The 20,359-nt window shown below is 41.6% G+C and overlaps 1 protein-coding gene across 2 annotated transcripts in view; it reads right to left on the reverse strand.

Moving 5' to 3' along the window:
- The window catches only part of MCC (MCC regulator of WNT signaling pathway), a 1,047,208-nt gene that overhangs the window by 200,097 nt on the left and 826,752 nt on the right, over positions 1 to 20,359 (reverse strand). For both annotated transcript variants that reach the window (XM_044064211.1, XM_044064210.1), the window contains exon 11: positions 10,771 to 10,871. In XM_044064211.1, the coding sequence (XP_043920146.1) occupies positions 10,771 to 10,871 (101 nt within the window). The remainder of the gene's footprint in view (positions 1 to 10,770; positions 10,872 to 20,359) is intronic.

Raw genomic sequence — 20,359 nt, forward strand, 5'->3', positions numbered from 1 at the left:
CATAGTCTGATGCATCTGTGGTTAGGGTCTGGGAGGCATGAGGTTGTATAAAGGGAAGTCCCTTGTAGTGGTTGCATGCTGCTGCCCACCAAAGAAACTCTGTCCTGAGACAAGGTATGATAGTTTCCAGGTCCTGAGAATGTTGGCACCAAAGACATTTTAAGTACCATTGAAGTTTCCTCATATGCAGTCTGGCATATGGAATTAGTAGAATACAGGAAGCCATGAATCCTAGAGCCTGCATGATTTTCTTTGCGGATAGTTGGGCTCTGGTGGCCATTTGAGAGAAGTAGGCTGTCAGATAGGCATGTTTTCCTGGAGTAAGGAATGCCATCTGGGATGCTGTGTCCAAGCTTGCTCCCAGGAATACAATCTTTTGACTGGGGACTAGTTTTGATTTCTTTTCATTGATACTGTACCCCAGGGAGGTTAGAAGGTCCTTTACAAATGTCAGGTGCTGCAACAGCTTTTCTTGACTGTCTGAATCAGGCAATCGTCCAAGTAAGGGTATATTTGAATCTTTCTCTGTCTGCAATAGGCAAAGGCTGGAGCCAGGCATTTTGTGAAGGGAGTAATGGATAAGCCAAAGGGAAGTGCAGAGAACTGATAATGCATAGATACTGCCCTGAAACGTAGACATTTCATACATGTGTCCCTGATAGGGATGCACAGATAGGCTTCCTTTAGGTCTAGGGTGGCTAACCAGGCATCTTTGGACAGCATAGGGAGAAGCTGCTGTAGGGTGAGCATTTTGAATTTTGGTACCACCAGGAAGGTGTTTAGAATGGATAGATCTAAGATTGGGTGCCAGGTGCCCTCTTTTCTGGGTACCAGGAACAGTCTGGAATAAAAACCTTGGCCTATCTGTTCTGCAGGAACAGGCTAAATTGCCCTTATGGAGAGCAGGGACTGAACTTGGTTTTGTGCCTCTGTGCACTGGTTTGGGAACCGTTTTGGGGTTGGCAGTGTGTGGAAATAAAATTTGTACCTGTGGGATACTATGCTGAGGACCCATTGATCGTTGGTGATGGAGGTCCAGTTTTTTGCATGGTGGGCAAGTTTTCCTCCTAGGGGTATGAGCAATTGGGAAGAGCTGAGTAGTGGAGTTGAGAAGTCATTGTGAATTCTTTCCCTAAGGGAGTGGCTTAGCACTCCCTGTTTTAGAAGTGGAGGTACACCACTGCATAGATCTCTGCATACCCCGAGACTGTAATCTGAGGGGGGGGGTCTGTTTCCCCTGGGTCTAGTTTGAAATGGTCTTGAGGGGGCTGGAAAGGTCCAATGTTTCGAGGGGCAATGCCTACTGAATCTTGGAGGCTGCACTTGCAAAAAATCTTTGACTGTCTGCATAGACTTAGCCTTTTCTTCCATCTTTTTTAAAACCTCTTCTGCTTTGGTGCCAAACAGATTGTCCTTGTTCAAAGGAGCATCCAGTAAATTTGATTTGACATGGTCTGGCAAGGTCTGCTCCTTAAGCCAAGCATGCCTTCTAATTACAGAACCTGTGACTGCTGCCCTGCAAGATGCTTCTAGGGCCTCAAACCCACATTGCAGGGTATGCTTGCTGACTTGGCTTGCAGAATGCATAAGCTCCTGTAATTCTTTATTTTCTGCACAATCAGGAAAGGTAGATAATTTTTGCTTAAGTTCCACAGTATGTTGCTGGTATTTCAGCATGTGGAACTGGCAATTCAATGCTCTAATGGCGAGAGTTGCAGAGGTGTATACTTTTTTACCCATCTGTCTAAAGCTCAGGAATCCCTGTCCAAAGGGGTGGGATTCCTAACTGCAGTTGCTTTTATTCCTTTAGGCCCTTGGGAGATCACCTCTGGGTCAGCAGTAGGATTTTTGGAAATAAATTTGAGAGAGTCAGGGACTCTGTAGTACCTGTCTGGTTTCCTTCAGCAGGGGGGTAAAGTATCAGGAGTTAGACTGGATTCCATAAATACATCATCTACAACATCCAGAACAGGAGGGATAGCTAAAGGTCTGTGCTGTGGTAAATCTAAAAATTCCCTGAGTCTCTGTTTGGACTGAGGATAATCCTGGCCTCAGAAACTTGGTAGTTTTAAAAAGAATTGAAGACGCGAAAGAAGTCATCGGTTTGTGTTGAATATCGGTAATGTGAAGAACTTCTTCAGAAGCCAGTGCCTGCACAGTGGCTCCGGACCCATCCAAAGTAGAGACATCCGCAGGTTCCATAGTCAAAGAAGAGTCTCGCGATATACCAGACTCTGAATGGGTCTCGATAGCGGCCTACGAATCCATCGAAGCGGAAATCAGGGGGCTTCAAAAGCATCTCACTGAGTACTGGCAAACTGGTGACTAACTTAACGGAAGCATAGTCAGCAGTTTTGGACCTGTGCGGTTTGTCTCTGTCTTTATCCTTACGTTTTTTTCGGAAGATAGGAAGACGGATGGCTTATCGAAGCCATTTTGGAATACGGAGATCGAGAATGAAAGTATTTAGCTAGGATAAAGGCCCGATGACTAATAGTTCAGGTGTTGAACAAAGCACAAAACAAACTGCGAGGTACATCATGGTCTGGGCCTAAACAGGTGATGCATTAAGAATGGAAATCTCGGTGTGGTATTTGCTTTCCACAGGCAAGACAATTATTAACTTTTTCTGACATCAGTTAGAGCAAGAAAAAAGGATCCCCAATGGGGTACTTAGCTTTACAAATCTTCAGGATGATTAAATTCAGAAACGAAAACTCAGGTAGTTGGTTGCTGTCGCCTCTTCCCTGATGTCAGTGCGCCAGGGGTATAAAAGATGCAGCCGACACCATTTTCTTCAGTTTTTCTTGCTCCAGATGTCAGGTGCCCCCAAACTGTAAGGCTGAAAATTATGCCAATAAGGATGCATGCACTAAAATAAACATTTCCTTCATCTACAAGCAAATACACCACATAGGTTGTATAGGACAGAGAAGTACAGATAAGTCCCAGCAAAGAAAAGGGGGATGGTGGGTGGGTAACCTGGACTGCAACAGTGAATACACTCAAACATCTACATTTATGGTAGGTACACAACTGTACTATGTTCATCATGTTTCACTGTTGCAGTCATTACACTTGGGTTGAATCCCAAAGCTGAGGTTGGGTGGCTGGGTCTAAATAGGATTAGGAGAGGCTATAAGGCCCTGAAGAACTGCAGTGGCAAAGCCTGCTCTGGATTTAGAGTAGAGAGGTAAGTGTTAGTGCTTGGTAAAAGTGTGCACTGAACTCCAAGTTGCACCCTATAAAATGTCTTTGGTTGTTACTCCTCTGAGGAAGGCTGCCAAAGTGGCTGCTGCTCTGGTTGAGTGTGGCCTAATGCCCTTGGGCACTGATTTGCCATGTTGTGAATAGCAGAAACGAATGCAGTGGCTTATCCATTTTGAAATAGTCTGCTTTGAGATAGCCTTTCCTTGTGATCCTGCAGCATATGCTACTAAGAGTTGCTCAAGTCTTTCTGAAAGCTTTAGTTCTGTCCAAGTAGAAGCGTAGCTGTCTGTGTATGTCCAAAGAATGCAGGAGTCTCTCATCCTTATTCTGTGGGTTTGGATAAAAGGTAGGCAAATGAATGGTTTGGTTAGGGGCCACACTGGACATTACCTTAGGCATAAATGTCGGGTTCGTCCTCCAAGAAACCCTGTCTGGATGGAAAATGATAAAAAGGTTCCACAGCCATGAGTGCCTGCAACTCTGAGACTCGTCTTGTAGAGGTTATTGCTAGGAGCAGAGCTGTTTTCCAAGATAAGAATTTTATTTCAGCTGTATTGGCTGGCTCAAAAGGCGGCAGTGTGAGTTTTTCCAAGACATAACCGAGGTCTCATGCAGACATTGGTGCTGTCCTTGGAGGTCTTATGTTTTTGGCCCCTCTAAGGTACTGTCTTAGCAACGGATGTGAAAAAATTGGTGGTTCCATATTGTAATGAGCTGACATGGCAGAGGCATGAATTTTAATTGATGAAAAGGATAGGCCTTTGTCCAGCATCTCAGTTAGATATTGTAAAATCTGAGGAATATTTGGTACAAACGTATCAATTCCTTGTGCCTGGTTCCAAGCACAGAATCTGTTCCATTTTTCTGCATAAGATTTTCTGGTACTGGGCCTCCTGGCCTCCAAAATAACCTCCATCACTGCTTTAGAGAGAGAGGTGTGTTCTGAATGGCTACATTATCTGCCATGCTGCCAGATTTAGGGTTCTGAGTTGGCTGTGCAGGATCTGATTGTTTCATTGGGTCAGTAAATGAGGAATTAGAGGCAATGTCCAGGCTGGACTTTGAGACAAGCTCCTTAGGATTGGGTGCCAGTGCTGGCGGGGCCAGTCTGGAGCAATCAGAATAATTTTTGGCTTCTCTTGTCTGACCTTTAGGAGTACCTTGGGGAGGAGAGGCAGAGGAGGAAAGGCATATACTGTTAGGGTTTTCCAGCTGAATGATAGAGCATCCACTTTCCATGCTTGCTTGTGATAAGTCCTTGTGCAGAATCTCTGTAGTTGGCAGTTGTGAGGGGAGGCAAATAGATCTATGTCTGGGCATCCCCATTTCTTTATTATCATGCTGAAGACTTGTGGATCCAGTTTCCACTCGTGGGGATCCATGAGGTTTCTGCTTAGTTCATCTGCCAGAGTATTTTTCTTTCCTGGCAGGAATTGTGCTTGCAGGTGTACTTGATAAGTCAATGCTGTGTCCCACAAAGTCATGGCTTGTCTGCAGAGGGGGTAGGAATGAGTACCTCCCTGTTTGTTTATGTACCACATGACTGTAGTATTGTCCGTCCTTATCAGTAGTTGTCCTGGATGGAGTAGATCCTTGAAAGCTGTCAGGGCATTCTGAACAGCTAGCATCTCTTTTTGATTGATATGAAGATGCATTTTGCTTGTGGGCCATGTGCCCTGGATACATTTTCCTGCCATGTGGGCCCCCCCCAGGCATAATCTGAAGCATCTGTTGTTATTGACTGCCTGGATGTGGGTAGGGTGAATGGCTGTCCCTTGTTGTGGTGACAGGTCTGTGCCCACCATCGAAACTCCTGTTGCAGGCAAGGAATGAGGGTAATTAATGTTTCCAGGCTGTGACAATGTTGAGTCCAAACACTTTTTAGATACCATTGTAGTTTCCTCATATGCAGTCTGGCATATGGAATTAGCAGAACACAGGATGCCATGAAGCCCAAAGCCTGCAGAATTTTTCTTGCAGATAACTGGGTCTTTGTTGCCAACATTTTGAAGTAAGAAGTCAGTTGCCTTTGTTTGTCTGGCGTGAGATAAGCCATCTGGGCAGTTGTATTTAAGCTTGCACCCAGGAATATTATCTCTTGAGAGGGTACTAGTTTTGATTTCTTTTTGTTTACTGTGTACCCTAGGCAAATTAGTAATCTTTTTACAAACGCCAGATGCTTTAGTAGAATGTCCTTGTTCTCTGCTTGAATAAGGCAATCGTCCAAGTAAGGATATATTTGAATTCCCCTTTGTCTGCAAAATGCAATTACTGGTGCCAGGCATTTTGTGAAGACCCTGGGCGCAGTAGATAAGCCAAAGAGCAGTGCAGAGAATTGGTAGTGCATTGAGACAGCTATGAATCTGAGGTATCTCCTGCAAGACTGTCTGATTGGAATATGCAGGTATGCCTCTTAGGTCCAAAGTTACAAGCCAAGCCTTGTTGCCCAGCATGGGCAGAAGGTGCTGCAGAGTCAACATTTTGAATTTTGGAACATCCAGAAATGTATTTAGAATAGACGGGTCCAGTATTGGTTTCTAGGCTTTGTCTTTTTTTGGGCACCAAGAAAAGTCTTGAGTAAAATTCTTGTCCCTGCTCTTGCTGTGGTACCTGCTGAATGGCCCTCATGTCCATGAGGGATGAAACTTGTTTTTGTGCCTCTGCCCATTGATTGTGTGGCAGGTCTGGCATACCTTTTGCCCTTGGCAGGGTGTGAAAGTGGAACCTGTAAGCCCTGGGACACTATATTCAAGACCAATTTGTCCTGGGTGATCATGTGCCAATTTTGAGAAAAAAGTGCTAGTTTTCCCCTAAGGGGGCTGCCAAAAGATAAGTGTTTGGTGCTGGCAGAGGAAGGTCATTGGGACTGTTTCCTGTATGGCTGTAACTTGTCTTCTCCACTTTTAGAGGTAGAAGTGCCCCACTGTTTAGGCCTGTATGAGACCTGGGGCTGGGATCTGCCTCTGGGGCATTTGTTTCAGCCTCTTTGTGGCCTGTCTGACACAGGAAAGGACCAGTTCTTTGTAGGCCAGTTCCTGCTAAATCTGGGTGGCTGTACCTGTAAGAAATCCTTTACTGTTTGCATAGATTTCACTTTGTCCTCCATTTTCTTCAACACCTCCTCTGCTTTAACACCAAATACGGTATCATGCTGCAATGGAGCATCTAATAATTTTGCTTTAACATAATCAGGCAAATTTTGTTCCTTTAACCAAGCATGCCTCCTAATAACAGAACCCGTAACTGCAGCCCTGCAAGAGGCCTCCAGAGAATCAAAACCACATTGCAATGTATGCTTTCCCACTTGTTCAGTTGCATGCAATAAATCCTGCATTTCCTTGTTTTCTGCACAATCAGAATTTGACAACATGTTCTGTTTTAGCAGTGACATTAAGTATTGCTGATATTCAAGCATATGAAATTGACAATTTAAAGCCCTCACAGCCAAAGTAGCAGAAGTGTAAACCTTTTTCTCCTATCTGTCTAGTACCCTTGAATCTTTATCAGAGGGGATAGGGTTTTTTGCAGTAGAAGCCTTGACCCCTTTGGGACCCTGAGAAATAGTTTGTGGTTCAGCAGCAGGGTTTTTATAAAGAAATTTATGTGAATCTGGAACCCTGTAGTATCTGTTTGGTTTAACAGGTGCAGGGGAGTAAGGAGTCAGGAGAAAGTCCGGACTCTGAAAATACATCATCTACAATGTCTAACACAGGAGGAATAGCCAAAGGCCTGTGCTGAGGTAGTAAAAGAAAATCTCTAAGCCTTTTCTTAGATTCTGAGTAGTCTAGGCTCTTCCCAGTGGAAGTGCTCCCTCATGGTATGCAGGGTTTCCCCAAAAGAATAATCCTCAGGCGATGAGGCTGAAGGGATAGATTCTTCAGCATCAGAATCCTCGTAAGGAGGAAGAGAGTATTCCTGTTCAGAAGAGGAGTCAGAGGAAATGGAAACTTGGTCTGAAGATTCATATTCTGTCTCGTGCCTAGGCCTTTTGTCCGGAGGTGGATGGGAATCCCTGATGAAGGCAATTAGGTCTTAGGCCATTTTGAGCATCTGTTTTTTAGGCATGGTAGTCTGTCCAGGAGAATGCTGTACTTGTTTCTTTGTCTTTAGAACTGCTTTAGTCTTTGCTTTGGAAGATGAAGTAGGCTTTACATATAACTGTGTAGGTTTGAAAACACCCTCAGAAGCCGATGCCTGCTCAGCGGCTCCGGAGCCATCTGAGAGAATAGTTTCCGAGTGTCCAATACATTGAGTATCCAGAGGCCTAGCTGGCTCCACGTGGGAGTCGTCAGCGGCCTGTGGCTCTAAGGTAGCAGGCGCCAGGGGCTGTGAAAGCGCCTCACTGAGAACTGGCGAACCGGCATCTGGCTTAGCGGAAGCCTCGTCATCGGTTTTGGACCTCGGATGCCTGTCCTTTTCTTTTTCCTTGCGCTTTTTATAAACTCCGGTCGTCGGTTGTTCTGACGGCATTATATAATTGAATCTGCAGCCAAAGTAATGAAAGACAAAATCGTACAGACGCTTAATAGTGCGTTGGTTAAATTTAGCACAAAACCGACAGCTAGCAATGTTGTAATCAGAGCCTAGGCAAGGAATACAGTAAGAATGAAAATCCTTATGAGGTATTTGCTTCCCACAAGAAATACAATTGTTAACTTTTTCTGACATTGGACTGGAGCAAGAAAAAAAGTTTCCTCAATGGGGTACTTAGCTTTAATGAAGACTTTGGATCTGAAATTCATTTTTGAAAATCTCAGGAGGCACTTGTGAACTGCTTTTGCTTTGGGCACCGCACAGCAAGAAAGACTGAAGAAAATGGTGTCGGCTGCATCTTTTATACCCCTGGTGCACTGACATTAGGGAAGAGGCGACAGTAACCGACGCCGGACCTAGACTTTGGAATTCAGTCCGACTGCGGGTAGCATGCCAGCAGGATAACCCAAGTGTAATGACTGCAACAGTAAAATACGATGAACATCATCTTTAGTTACTTGAATACATTAGCTTATTTGTATATGTATACTGTTTGTTTCAATGCCCAGCCTGAGACATAGCCCAGAATTCAAATGCCACCAGCCCACAGAGACAGCAGTGTTCAACATCATCAATCTCTCCTCCCCATTGGGCCAGTGGTACTTCCTTAATTACTTCCATGGGACCACCACATTTAACTCACACCTCCTGCAGATACCAAGCACTTACCCTGCTGGGAAGCTCACCTTTTATCATCATCAGCAGCAACCACACCCTTTCCTACATGGGGTTATGGTGTCATGCTAGCTGTTACCATCTCTCTCTCTATTCAATGCCTGTCTCCTGCCTTGTTTGACACTCATGCCTGACTGTCTCAGGTCTTCTCTCACACAATCCTTCCACCTCTTTGCTGGACATCCTCATTTCCTCTTGCCTTATTCCTGTCCATTCCAAATCTTCTTCGCTAGATTGTCTTCTGCTTTTCTGCACATGTGCCTGAACTACAGTAATCTGTTCTCTTTGACCTTCTCTGCTATTGGCGCTACTTTGGCTTCTGCCCTTGTATCCCTATTTCTTCATCTGTCCCACAGTATGCATCCTACCACCCCATCTCAGTCACCTCTTCTCCATCATCTCTATCTTCCTCAACTGTTCTGCCTTTGCTGCCCAGGTTTCTGTACCATACAGTAGTACTGGTCACACTACTGTTTTGTTCACCTTACTTCTGTTTTGTACACCTTACTTTTCAGCTTCTTTGGCATTCTTCTGGGAAGCTTTCCCAGAGGAATAAATGGCCGATTTCAATGTGTGCGCACCCACATCCCCATGGTAAGAGGGGCATACTAGTACCATCTCTGAGAGGCATGAAGTCTATATCTAAAGTACTTTCCATTTTTATACCATTTGGAGAAGGATGTGGAAGAACATCATATGCTTTAGGCAGTATCTGCCCATCCCCCAAACTCTTCATTATGAGCAAAGCGCATAGGTTCAAAAGAACCTAGTTGAATACTAGGCTAACTGCACTGAAGGGCCATTTTAAGCCTAGCCAATAACCCGAGGTCAGAATCGAACCCTGTACCTTATGTCTATGAGGTGAAGGCCTTAACTATTATGTCAGTAGAGATCTCATCTTTCAAGGTACCTATCAAAAGTGGACACTCCAGATCCCCTACAGAAAGGCAGAACGAATGACAAAGGATGATAAATAGCTTCAAACTGTCACTGCACTGCAGGAAATCCAACCAGAGATACACCACTGCAAAAACTTTTCTTTAACCACCAAGTAGATAGTGACAGACTTCACACCGAATCTGATCGTCGCAAAACTACTCCTACCAACTTATTAACAAACTTCCAAGGGCCTCAACATTATAATGCAAACACTTTTTTTTTGTTACAGCACATCTAATAATAGCATCATACTAAGTAACTGAAAGAACTATATTCTGAGTGAGCCTGACCAGGTTTGGTGGTATATGTGAATACATAGATGTGTAGTCATATTTCTGTTACAGTACTGTTTCATTCAGGAATAAGTCAAGAAAAAAAACCTTAATTCCTCAGCAAATGTCAAAAACATTTACGATTAAATCTAGTACACACTAATTCATTTAGTTTATATGGAAATGAGTTCTAGATCTTCACTGTTTACCACACAGGCATATCAGTTACAGCTATGATGCAACTCTGACCAAGGCAATTAATCAGACATGCAAACCTTAAATGTACAAAGTGCTCACAACTGGAAGATATATGGCACTGATCCAGATTTTCCTATTCAACTCTAGTGTTCTTACAAGCGAAACAGTGTTTGATCAGTCTGCATATAACTGTATTTACAAACCTCCATTTTGTTTTTTAAATGCTGCATGATTATTGCCAAGCAGTTAACCTTCCCTACACTGCAATACCCTCTTGTCCTGCCATTTATTAAATAGCTCAATAACATGAGTCATTGCACAGTCTCAAGTGGTTTCATTATTATTTGGAAAATGAATTTCAAAAGTTTAATTTAATATGGAGTGCCCTTGGAGATCCTTTAGACAACTAGACAGAAGAAGTGAGTTCAACACTGTTTTTACAGTCAGGATGGAAGTTCTCAAATACATGTTTCTTTCATTTCTAGAGAATACTCACCATCAAAAATATGTAACTACACTTAATATGTAAGCAAGAGTTAAGTGACTTCAGTTATTTCCCAGAGCAAGGTTGTTTTACTCCTTTAATATCTTAAAAGCTGGAGACATACCTTGCAAGTTTCTCAAAGGGAAAGAAATAACAAAAGTATTTGTCTAACAGTCTTGATCTACAATTTTCCAACAAGAAATCAGAGATAGAAATATATTGCTGACAGGTGACTATCAGCCTGAAAGCTTGAACTATTCATGCGTGAGGCTGCTGTGGATACGTAAAACGGCTTACAAATCTGTCTAAAAGGGACGTGGAAAGTACAAATCCTGTGCAAACAGTACCTCCTGAAGCAACATACGATAAAAATCCGCACACTGTCACTGAAATTGTGACTTCGTTCACTCTGTGAGGTAATATCCAAATACTGTAAAGCAATAATTATGAAACACATACCAACAGATCCAACACCTGCAGCTCGGAACTGCCCAAGAATAAGAGACTGTTCACTTTCCGCCAGGGCAAGCAGTAACTCATAGGCTTCTATGCACTGTTCACTAAACAAGACAAACAAATTGACATGTTATTATTGGTCTAATCTGCTATACTCTACTATACAACAGTCTAAGATACATCACTGCTGAGGCTTACGACAAATTCACATAGGCACTTTTGATTAATTTTAGATAATTGAAAGCCCATTTATCAAAGGCCGACAACTTGTTATAACTGCTTTTGCCATCTGCAGTAGTGTAGTATTCTGCAAAGTTCAGATAAATGGAACAATGTGCATAACAGCACAGAGCACATCTTATTTGACCAATCTAATTAATTTAGATTAGACTCTACCATCATTGCTTGCAAACACCTCAAGTGATTCTAAAATTACATCAAAAGTTGTCACATGACTATGCAGCCATTTGGGGAGACTGAACTCAGCACTGCCTGGGTACTATCTGATAGAGATGAGCAGGCTGCAGCAGCAACAGCAAACAGGATCATCTAAACAGGGGAAGCCCATATGCACATGAAAATACATATGCATGCCCTCCAACTAATGTTACTCAGCAATGTACATCCAAGGAGTTTAAAACAGTAGGATGTCTGTAGTGTGACAGCTTCGAATTCCCAAGACTAGACTATGATTCAACCTTTCCTCTGAGGGATTACATGAGATAACAGCATCACAGTGAGTCATTACCAGAACTACAGGGGACCTAAGAGCATCAGAAGAGTAGCAAACAAAAAGATTTAAACTGAAAAATATGTGCCTTAGAAGTGGACAAAAAAATGATCGAGCATATAAACATGTCACATTGTTATTATGCAGTGAGACATTAAAACTCCTGGGAATATCAGATGAGGTTTGTCTATCAAGAAGACATATTAGTGCTTGTTTCACTGGAGAGCCATAGTACTTACTACAGTTATGCAAGTAAATAACAGATAGTTGTATCAGCTAATCTTTGAGGAGACACGGAGATGACAACAGTAATGAAATAAAAATAAATAAAGCAAACTCTGCAATGTGTAGTTGTTGGATCATTTTCCTCCTGATGTCCCCAGCTCAGATGATCCAATATCCTATCAACTTCAAGCTGGCAATGGGGTAGGCAAATTACCCAAGTCAGTCCTAATTCACTAAATCAGCATAACCCAGAAGATATACAAAAAAAATTACAATATGAAACTATACATTTGCCCCAATTACAGGGGTTTCCATCCATACAGTTTGCTGCATGGACTGGCCATAAAAACACAGGGGGGTGGTGGAAGAGTAATAACCTCGCAGTGTAAAAGGTCCTCCCACAGATCAACTGAGACTGTTCATTTTTTGCATCTGACTTAACAGGCCTTCAACAATCCATAACTAATGGAAAGAATCTCAAGCAGTGAAAAGTCAAACCTCTGTGGGACGTCAGAGCTGGAAAAGGTCAAAAGACAACTTGGAAAAGGTCAAAAGACAACAGCTCTCCAGGTTCATTCCTTAGTAAAGTTGTAAACCAGTGACAAGGACTCGGCAGAAAATGAGAGAGAGAGAGAAAGAGATAGAGATAGAGAGAGCGAGACAGAGCAAGACTTTTGAAGTAAGTTCTGGAAACAGCTGCACATCTGGTAGACAGGCTATGACAACACCATTTACAATGGAGGGCTGGTCCTGCAGACTCCTCCCTACAGTCTGTCTTCTTGAAGTCATTCACTATCTTTAGGTAAAACATGAGATGTCTGTGCACATTCAAAGTTCAAAGGCCTTATACTCTTCTCCCTCTTCTGGATTGTGGCCTTAGAAAGAACCCCAGATAAACAGACTGGCATAATGGTAGTTCTGTCACCAATTTCTAGGAAAAATGTGAGGTAGTATTAAGGGTCATTACATTTTTATGAAAGGCCAAGCAGGCTTCACTATGCACTATGGTCAGTAGCTCATGACACTATAAATCAGGTGCTGGCCACAAGGAATGCTCTTCAAATAAAAAAAAAAAAATAAATAAGAAAAAAAAAATCTAAGAACTGTTAAGAAAGCCAGTATGAATACAGGATGGGCAAATGAATTAATCATGATGGTCAACTCCCAAAGGTGGGTGCAGATCTTCTTTAAGAAATTAGTTAACCAGCAATTACTGGGCCACAGTCCTAACGTCTGCAAAGTCATAACATGCAGAGGAGCCAAAGACATTGTCCTGACTGCAGGATAACTAAGATGCAAGGCCATACAGGTCCCTGAAATAGGTCAGGACATACCTCTCAACCTCTTAGCACAAGAAACTTAGACAAAGTGGCAAAATAAGTGGAGGGGGGCCCAAAATAGGGACATATTTTAAATATTGCTTGAATAAATGTAAAGTTGCTAGAATAGCAGGATTTGTTTAGGCTAGTCCGAAACTCAAATGTATGTCATTTACAATCAGTGGTTCACAAGAAGAAGCCCAAATTTTATGAGAACTGACCAAAAATACGAGGGAAAATCTGGACAATCTGCAAAAAAACTGTACAGCTGAGAGGCATGGCATGGGTCATGATAACCTGTAAGCTAATGACTGAGGTGTAAGAGATATATATTCTGTACCCAAAAAAGATAAACTCTTCCAATTTGCAGATTAGGTTTGATAAGCAGAATGCTTTCTTATGACTTTAATTATATAAGACAATTCTGACAAAAGGTTAGAGATAAGTAGAAAGTCTAAAGCATCAGACAAGTCCTGAAAGCTGTCAAACTGATACCCTATCTGAGAGCATTACCTTGGTTTATATTTGGACAGTCTTCTGCACTATCAAGGACCTGAAAAAGTCTGTTTACAATGGAAAAACAAGGTGTAGCTTTGGTCTTTATTCTCTGAACTTTGCGATTATGTGTATGGAATCGGTGAAATGGTGTAAAAGTATATAAGAAACTTCCCTGACACAGAAGACAGAATGCATACACCATTCACTCTTTTGCTTTGTTGACATGAACAGAACAAAGAGGTAACCTCATTCTTCTCTGGTGGCAAGTAAGATCAATCCCTGGAGAGCCCCACTTTGAGAATACCCTGGTCAGGCAGAATTATATTACCCTCAGATCTGAGAAGGGACTGGAGCAGCAGCTACTAATGCAATTAAGTAAACAGATGTAACAATGCATTAATGTTACTTGGGAAGATAAAATGCTGTCAGACTGATGCTGCAGTCTAAAATCCACTGCCAGACTTGCATCTCTTCTCTGTAAAAGGAGGCATGATTGTGTACTACCTAGTGTGTTCAAATAGCACACTATGTTCTGGTTGTCTGACCAGAGCAAGATGGGTCTGGTCTTAAGTCACTTGCGAAGTTTTTAGAATAAGGAACAACGACCTTAGCTCCAGCTGATGTTTCTCTTTCCTAGGGTGGCCTACTTTCTCTGAATGACAAAGAAACTTGGGAGAGTTCCCAAAAAGGCAAGATTTATCAGCAGACTATGGTGGGGTTTGACACAAAAAGGAAAGACCCTCATTGAAACTAGAGGGAACTGCCTACACTATGATGGCAAGAGTCCGACAATATAATAAAGATTCATGAAGGTATAACGGCTTTGTGGCCATCAAAATCTCACTGCCCACTAACTTCTGCATCCTTAGAAATGCAAATGAAAGAATGAGTGCAATGACTCTGGCTACCAAGGGGCTCAAACTTCCTATGCAGACAAGAATAACATTGAACAGCTCTGCCCAAATAGATTCAGTTATGTCAGTAGGGACTGGGGGGGCGGTAATCTCCCAGATTATAACCTCCATACCATGTGAACCTGCAACTGCAAAAGGCCCAGACCAGGATATTTTTCAAGGAATAGCTCAACACACTCACAAGAGGCAGTCCATCCACATAAGGGAACTAAAACACAATTTCTCCTACAAGACCTCTGCCAAAATGTCAAGCATCCTGTAAACACTCTAGGTATAGTAAAAAGATTAAATGGCAAGACATTAAACTGAAAGAACTCAAACTGGTGTAGCTCTCCTTAAGGCAGGAGGGAGCTACCAAACAATCTATTCATTTGTCTAAACACATGACAGTTTGAAGAATTCCTTAGTAGTATCAATTTATATATCCATAAATCCAAGCCCATCAATATAAAACTAAAGGAACCTTTGGCAGTGACCTTACATGTGCCAAAAGATGCCTACTGTGTCCCATGATACCATCCAAGCACCCTGCTGTAGGTAGATGCATTGACTTAGAAGTCAATATTTGGAATTTGATCCACAAAATGTAAGATGGTTAAGATGACAAAAGTTATGATGGCATGAAGTTTTCCATCAAGGAAGCGGCAGGAGTAGAACCAGATATCTTTCTCAGAGGAGGAGCAACCCTTACATGAAACAATCTGAGCTTGTCTCAGGAATCCTGTAGAAAATATCTTGTCTCAAGAATTCTGTAGAAAATATCTACTCTCTGATAGCACTACGATTTGGGATAAGACCTAATAACTCTAAGGCACAGCCACCTATAATCCATCAAATCTCATGGTGATCGCTTTCCATGCAATGAAAATACTGGAGAACTGGTTCCTCATAGGTGGTCCTATGGATTGTTAAGACATGAAGTGCTGGACCATTCGAGCTATTCTTAACATAATGGGTGGAACTAAAAGAGGCAATGCTGCCTGATGATTGGATGACTGATGGCCCTCCTCCATCTTACTAAAGACTGAGGATGATGACTAGAAAGAGGAGGAGGAAGCTGCAAGAATTACAGATACCCTCCACTGTAGCCAATGCAGGTTTCCTCTTTTGGAGTATTTCACCAAGATGCTAGGATGCCTGTCCAACTAGACTGTTACTCAGAGGGCATCCATGATGGTCATTCTTGGTTCATTATTAAATAAGGACAGTTTGGGCACTCCATCCATCTAGAACAGGTACATAAAGACTACTATCTTAGTCAAAACAATGAAGTCAAAGTTAAAGTGGGCTATGTGAAAGCCCATTGTGAAATCTGTCTTGAGTCCTTTTCTAGAGCTCCTTTACCCAAATACAAGGAGGTATGGCATGTTTTCCCGAGCACGGTCCACAGGTGAGGACAGGAAGTGGGATAGGCAAGACAAATTAATAAATGATTAAGAGGTTTTAAGATGAAAATGTGCCATGAGGCTCTATGACCTCTACTAAACCAAGGATATCAAGTAGGAATTGGTCCTGGAATGCTTACTCATTCATATTTCATTTACTACACCTCCTTCAGTTAAGGACTTATCGAGGACTTCTACCCCCCTTATAGCAGGAGGACAGCAATATGGATGTTTTCAGACTGCAATCTGTTATCAGAACCTCATTTTAACCAGGCACAACTGCCATTTCATGTTCTTGATCTAGTAACTATGATCTGATTAAGCAACTGGTCGAATCACATTACAATTTTTTAACTTGGTATACAATACAGACTTATGTAGGAAAAGTTTTCTAATGTGAATTTAACTTTTTTAAACAGTGACTTAACTATGTAATAGAAAATAAATGGGTGTTTCTACAAGACAAACTAAAAATATCATCCCGGTGAAGTTATTTCTTTTGATGGCTGTGTCCAGCTAGGCAAGACCCATTTACAGTACAAGGCTAATGGAAATAGCTCTACTAAAAAGGGAAAGAGCACACATTAAAAAGTAATCGCAAGTGCAAAGACAACATGTAAAACAGTCACTAAAATATGAATAATATTGCACCCCAAAACAAAAAGCCGATGAGAAGTGTTTTCTACTCAATCAGCATGAATATGGCAGCAAAGATAAAACAGGAGGGCTACAAGGGTTGTGTTACATGGGATTTATATGGCAACATAGAGAGAGGTCAGCTGCACATGGTGAAGGAAAAAAGAACAAAAAGGGAGAGGGGAAACATGAATAATTCTGCAAAAAAGTAAGAACAGAACATACTTAAGTAGTACAATGGAAGAATGTTAAGGATAGCAATTATGAAAAAGAAAAGGTACATGGAGTGGCAATGGGATATGCAAAGGTACATGGGGGCGGCAATGGATATGCAGGGAAAGACGAGAAAAAGTCATTCACAAGAACAGACAAGGCCCTAATCACAGCTGCATGTGTTGCATGAATGGTGGTGGTGGTGGTGGTGGTGGTGGGGTAAATCCTTGATGACTGAGGCTTAGAGAAGTAAGGAAAGCCCAGTGACAACCAAACACTGGAGATCCACACTTTTCCCTAGTTTAGTGACTGGTGAAAATAGTCAGATTGGCCACTGATTTGATATCCTGTGACATATCATTCCATGTGGAAGCAAATGATACTGAAAGAAGCAGTCTTCTAGTTTGCTACAGGATTTAGTGAGGTTCGGAAGGTAAACCTCTGATGACTTAAGTAATTCAGAAGCCTCATGCCACATGAGCAAGCCAGTGGCATGTGGGCAAATGGAGGACAGCAGAAGCTTGTGTGAAAAAGAAAAATAAGAATTTTAATTAACTGGAAAATGTGAGCCAGATTTTGAGCAACAGTGGTTGTTTCTCCAAGAAACTTGTGTTAAAAATGTGATAAATGTATGGTAGGCAAGTTGCATTTCAGAAACAGAAGAAGACTGCAGGAATGTGTACAAGAGGAGGCCATACTAGAGTTTTGAGTACAAGCAGAGCTTTAATTACCTTTATCATGAAGTCAGGGGTGAGACAATATTTGATTCCATGCAATGACTTCAGATGATGAATGGTTGAATTGGCTTTTGAGAGATGGTTTGTGTGCTGGTCAAAGGTTAAGACATATTCTAGGAATACATAAGAAGTGGATACGATTTATATAGAAGAGTTCGGTTCACACTTGGAGGACTGTATACATATGGATTTGGTGGGATGCAGAATGTGGCCAAAGTTGTTAAGGCACAGTGCTGAAGAGAAGAAATGTTTTTACATCATTTATAGTGAAGGGATATATTTGTAATAACAGATGAGAGAGTTGTGCCATCCATAAGTTGAATAAACTTTGCTGATATGTACTGCGGCATGTACTTTTCCTAGCCATCATTTACATACATACTATACAGTATGAGACACAGGACAGGTAACTGTGGGCCACTGTAGGCAGGGTGAAAACAGAGAAGGGGAATATGATGGGTGAAATAATTAACCATGAGAAGCTTGAGCTAAATGAAACCAAGAAGAAGGAGTTTGCAGAACATGGAGGGAGCAATACTGTCAAACTGTACTGTGAGGTTGTGCAACAGAGCAGAGAGAATGTGTTCTGTTAGTGCAGTCTTCATCCTACACAGACTGAAATCCATGATGATAGCCAGCTAGTTTATGCCCGAAGTAAAAACAAACAAACAAAAAAAGGTTTGTAAACCTTTCCACGACCTCTGCAAGCATCAGTAATGAGACAAGACTGTCCTGTAATTAGCATTGGTAGCCATTCTATAACCTTTATGGTGGCAATAACAAAGGCATGCTTCATTGTGATGAGAACATGCCTCTTCAGAGACTACTAAAGCCAAAATATCTGCAAATATTTATAAAATTGTGAAGTCCCCTCTAATATTGGAAGGTAAATAACCAAGTACTAAAAGCATATACCTAACTGGCTGCTTGCTGAGATAATGTAAAGAGAACTTTCAAGTACATCAAACTTTGCAGTAGGAACTGCATTTAAAAATGAGAATTAGACTAGCCAGCTTTGTCCTGGTCACTGGCATTTGCAGATGGAGGAGGAATAGATTTACTATCAAAGAAGAGCTGGTTTTGAAGGCATGATTACTCTGGGATAGCAGTGAAGTCTGTCTGTAGTCTTATAAATAAGTGGAACTGGAGCTTTAAATCAAAGCCTTACTGCTTTTTTTGATCTTTCTGTTTCTTGGTAATCGATTACTTACATACTTGTACTGTATTTACTAACTCTGAGATAACCACACCTCAGAGAAAATGGAATATTCTGAGAAATGGCCATCTTGGACTTAAGTATATGCAAGTCCATCGTTTTTGGCCATTTAGTCTCTGTGTTTCGGGACTTGCTTTAGCAAGTCCAGAGATTTCATATCTTTACCCACACTTTTTTTAGCCATATCTCTGAAAGGCAGAGAACATTACAGTGGCATCTTTCAAAATCAAGGTTTGAGTTGTAAATGTAACATTTTTAAGACAATGGTGATTTGCTGAGATTGAATCACTCCAGGGTGCAGGATGATGCAAGCAGATTTAACACACGAACCTTGATCATAGGAAGAGGTCAATGACCAGGGCAAGAATAAGTACATTCACATTAGTCCAGAGCCTTAGCAACTGGGAACTGCTATGTGAATCATGTGAAATGAATAAATATGCAATACGTGAGAGGAATGTTTAACTCTACTTAGAGAGTAGGCAAACTGTAAATTGTACCAACTACAGAATGAATGCTCTCCATCAGGATGTTAATGTGCATGTAATTCCTACTAAAAAAAAAGTCTGCCCCTTCATAGCAGCATATTTAGCTACCATGAAACTCAATAAAAAAGCAAACTGAGGCCATACTTTTATGCTCGCTAAACAGAAATTTGAAAGTCATTAAATAAAGGAAAGTGCATGTGTACACGTGTGTGTATGTATGTGCAAGCATGTGTGCTTGCATGAGAGAGACAAGAGTGTAAGTGAGAGACTGAAGGACACCCAACTACAGCAAGTAGTGTATCAGCACAGATATGTGCGAGTCTGTCTGTGCATCTGAATGTGTGTGTGTGTGTGTGTGTGTGTGTGTGTGTGTGTGTGTGTGTATACAGACTAAATATTTAACATAACTGGAAGTAAAACACAACAATAACTTTACATCAAGTTTGAAACATTAGGCAGGGGAATTATTTTACATCAAAAATAAAAAGCATCTGGCCATATACTGCTTGAATGGTAAAAATCTGTGGGTTACTGTGGCTGTAGAAATCACAGGCAATATTTATTTACTTTTTACATTTGTTAACCAGGTAATGTGAGCTGGACTGAAGACCCTTTTCATGTAGGACTCCTGGCCAAGTGGCAAGCAGTCTGATAATATAAACAGAACAGTTACAGTAACAAAGATAGTGCATTGTTATAAGCCATACTATTGCAGTAGTTAGAGCATTTATTTTATTATTTATTGACATTTGATTACCATGACAACCTGACTGGGCAAGACCCCATTTTCACAGGAGTCCCGGGGAGAAAAGCTCCAAAGCATTGTAAAACATTTTAAGAACAATAATTTTAGTCTTTCAAACTTAACTTATACAAAAAAAATACAGTTTAAATAATTATAGCAAATTAGACATAATACGAAAACATTGGTTAAGAACAGATACAAGTCCTATGACAATGATTTAATGCTTAGTAAAATTTGCTAATAGCCACGGTGGTACATTGGTAGCGTTGTTGCCTCACAGCAAGAGGTTCTCCTGTTCGATTCACGGCTGGAGTGCCTTCTGTGTGGAGTCTGCATGTTCTCCCCGCGGTCAAGTGGCCTCCGAAAGACATGTGTGAATGGGCGTGCCTTCGCTGAAGGTTGGGTGTCGGGCTGGCAATTCGGCACCATAAAAAATCAACTGCCCATCATTAGCGGACTGGCGTTCTGCTGTGGCGACCCCTGACC

The sequence above is a fragment of the Protopterus annectens genome, chromosome 2.part2, assembly GCF_019279795.1.
Source record: "Protopterus annectens isolate FY-2018-M chromosome 2.part2, PAN1.0, whole genome shotgun sequence".
NCBI lineage: Eukaryota > Metazoa > Chordata > Ceratodontiformes > Protopteridae > Protopterus > Protopterus annectens.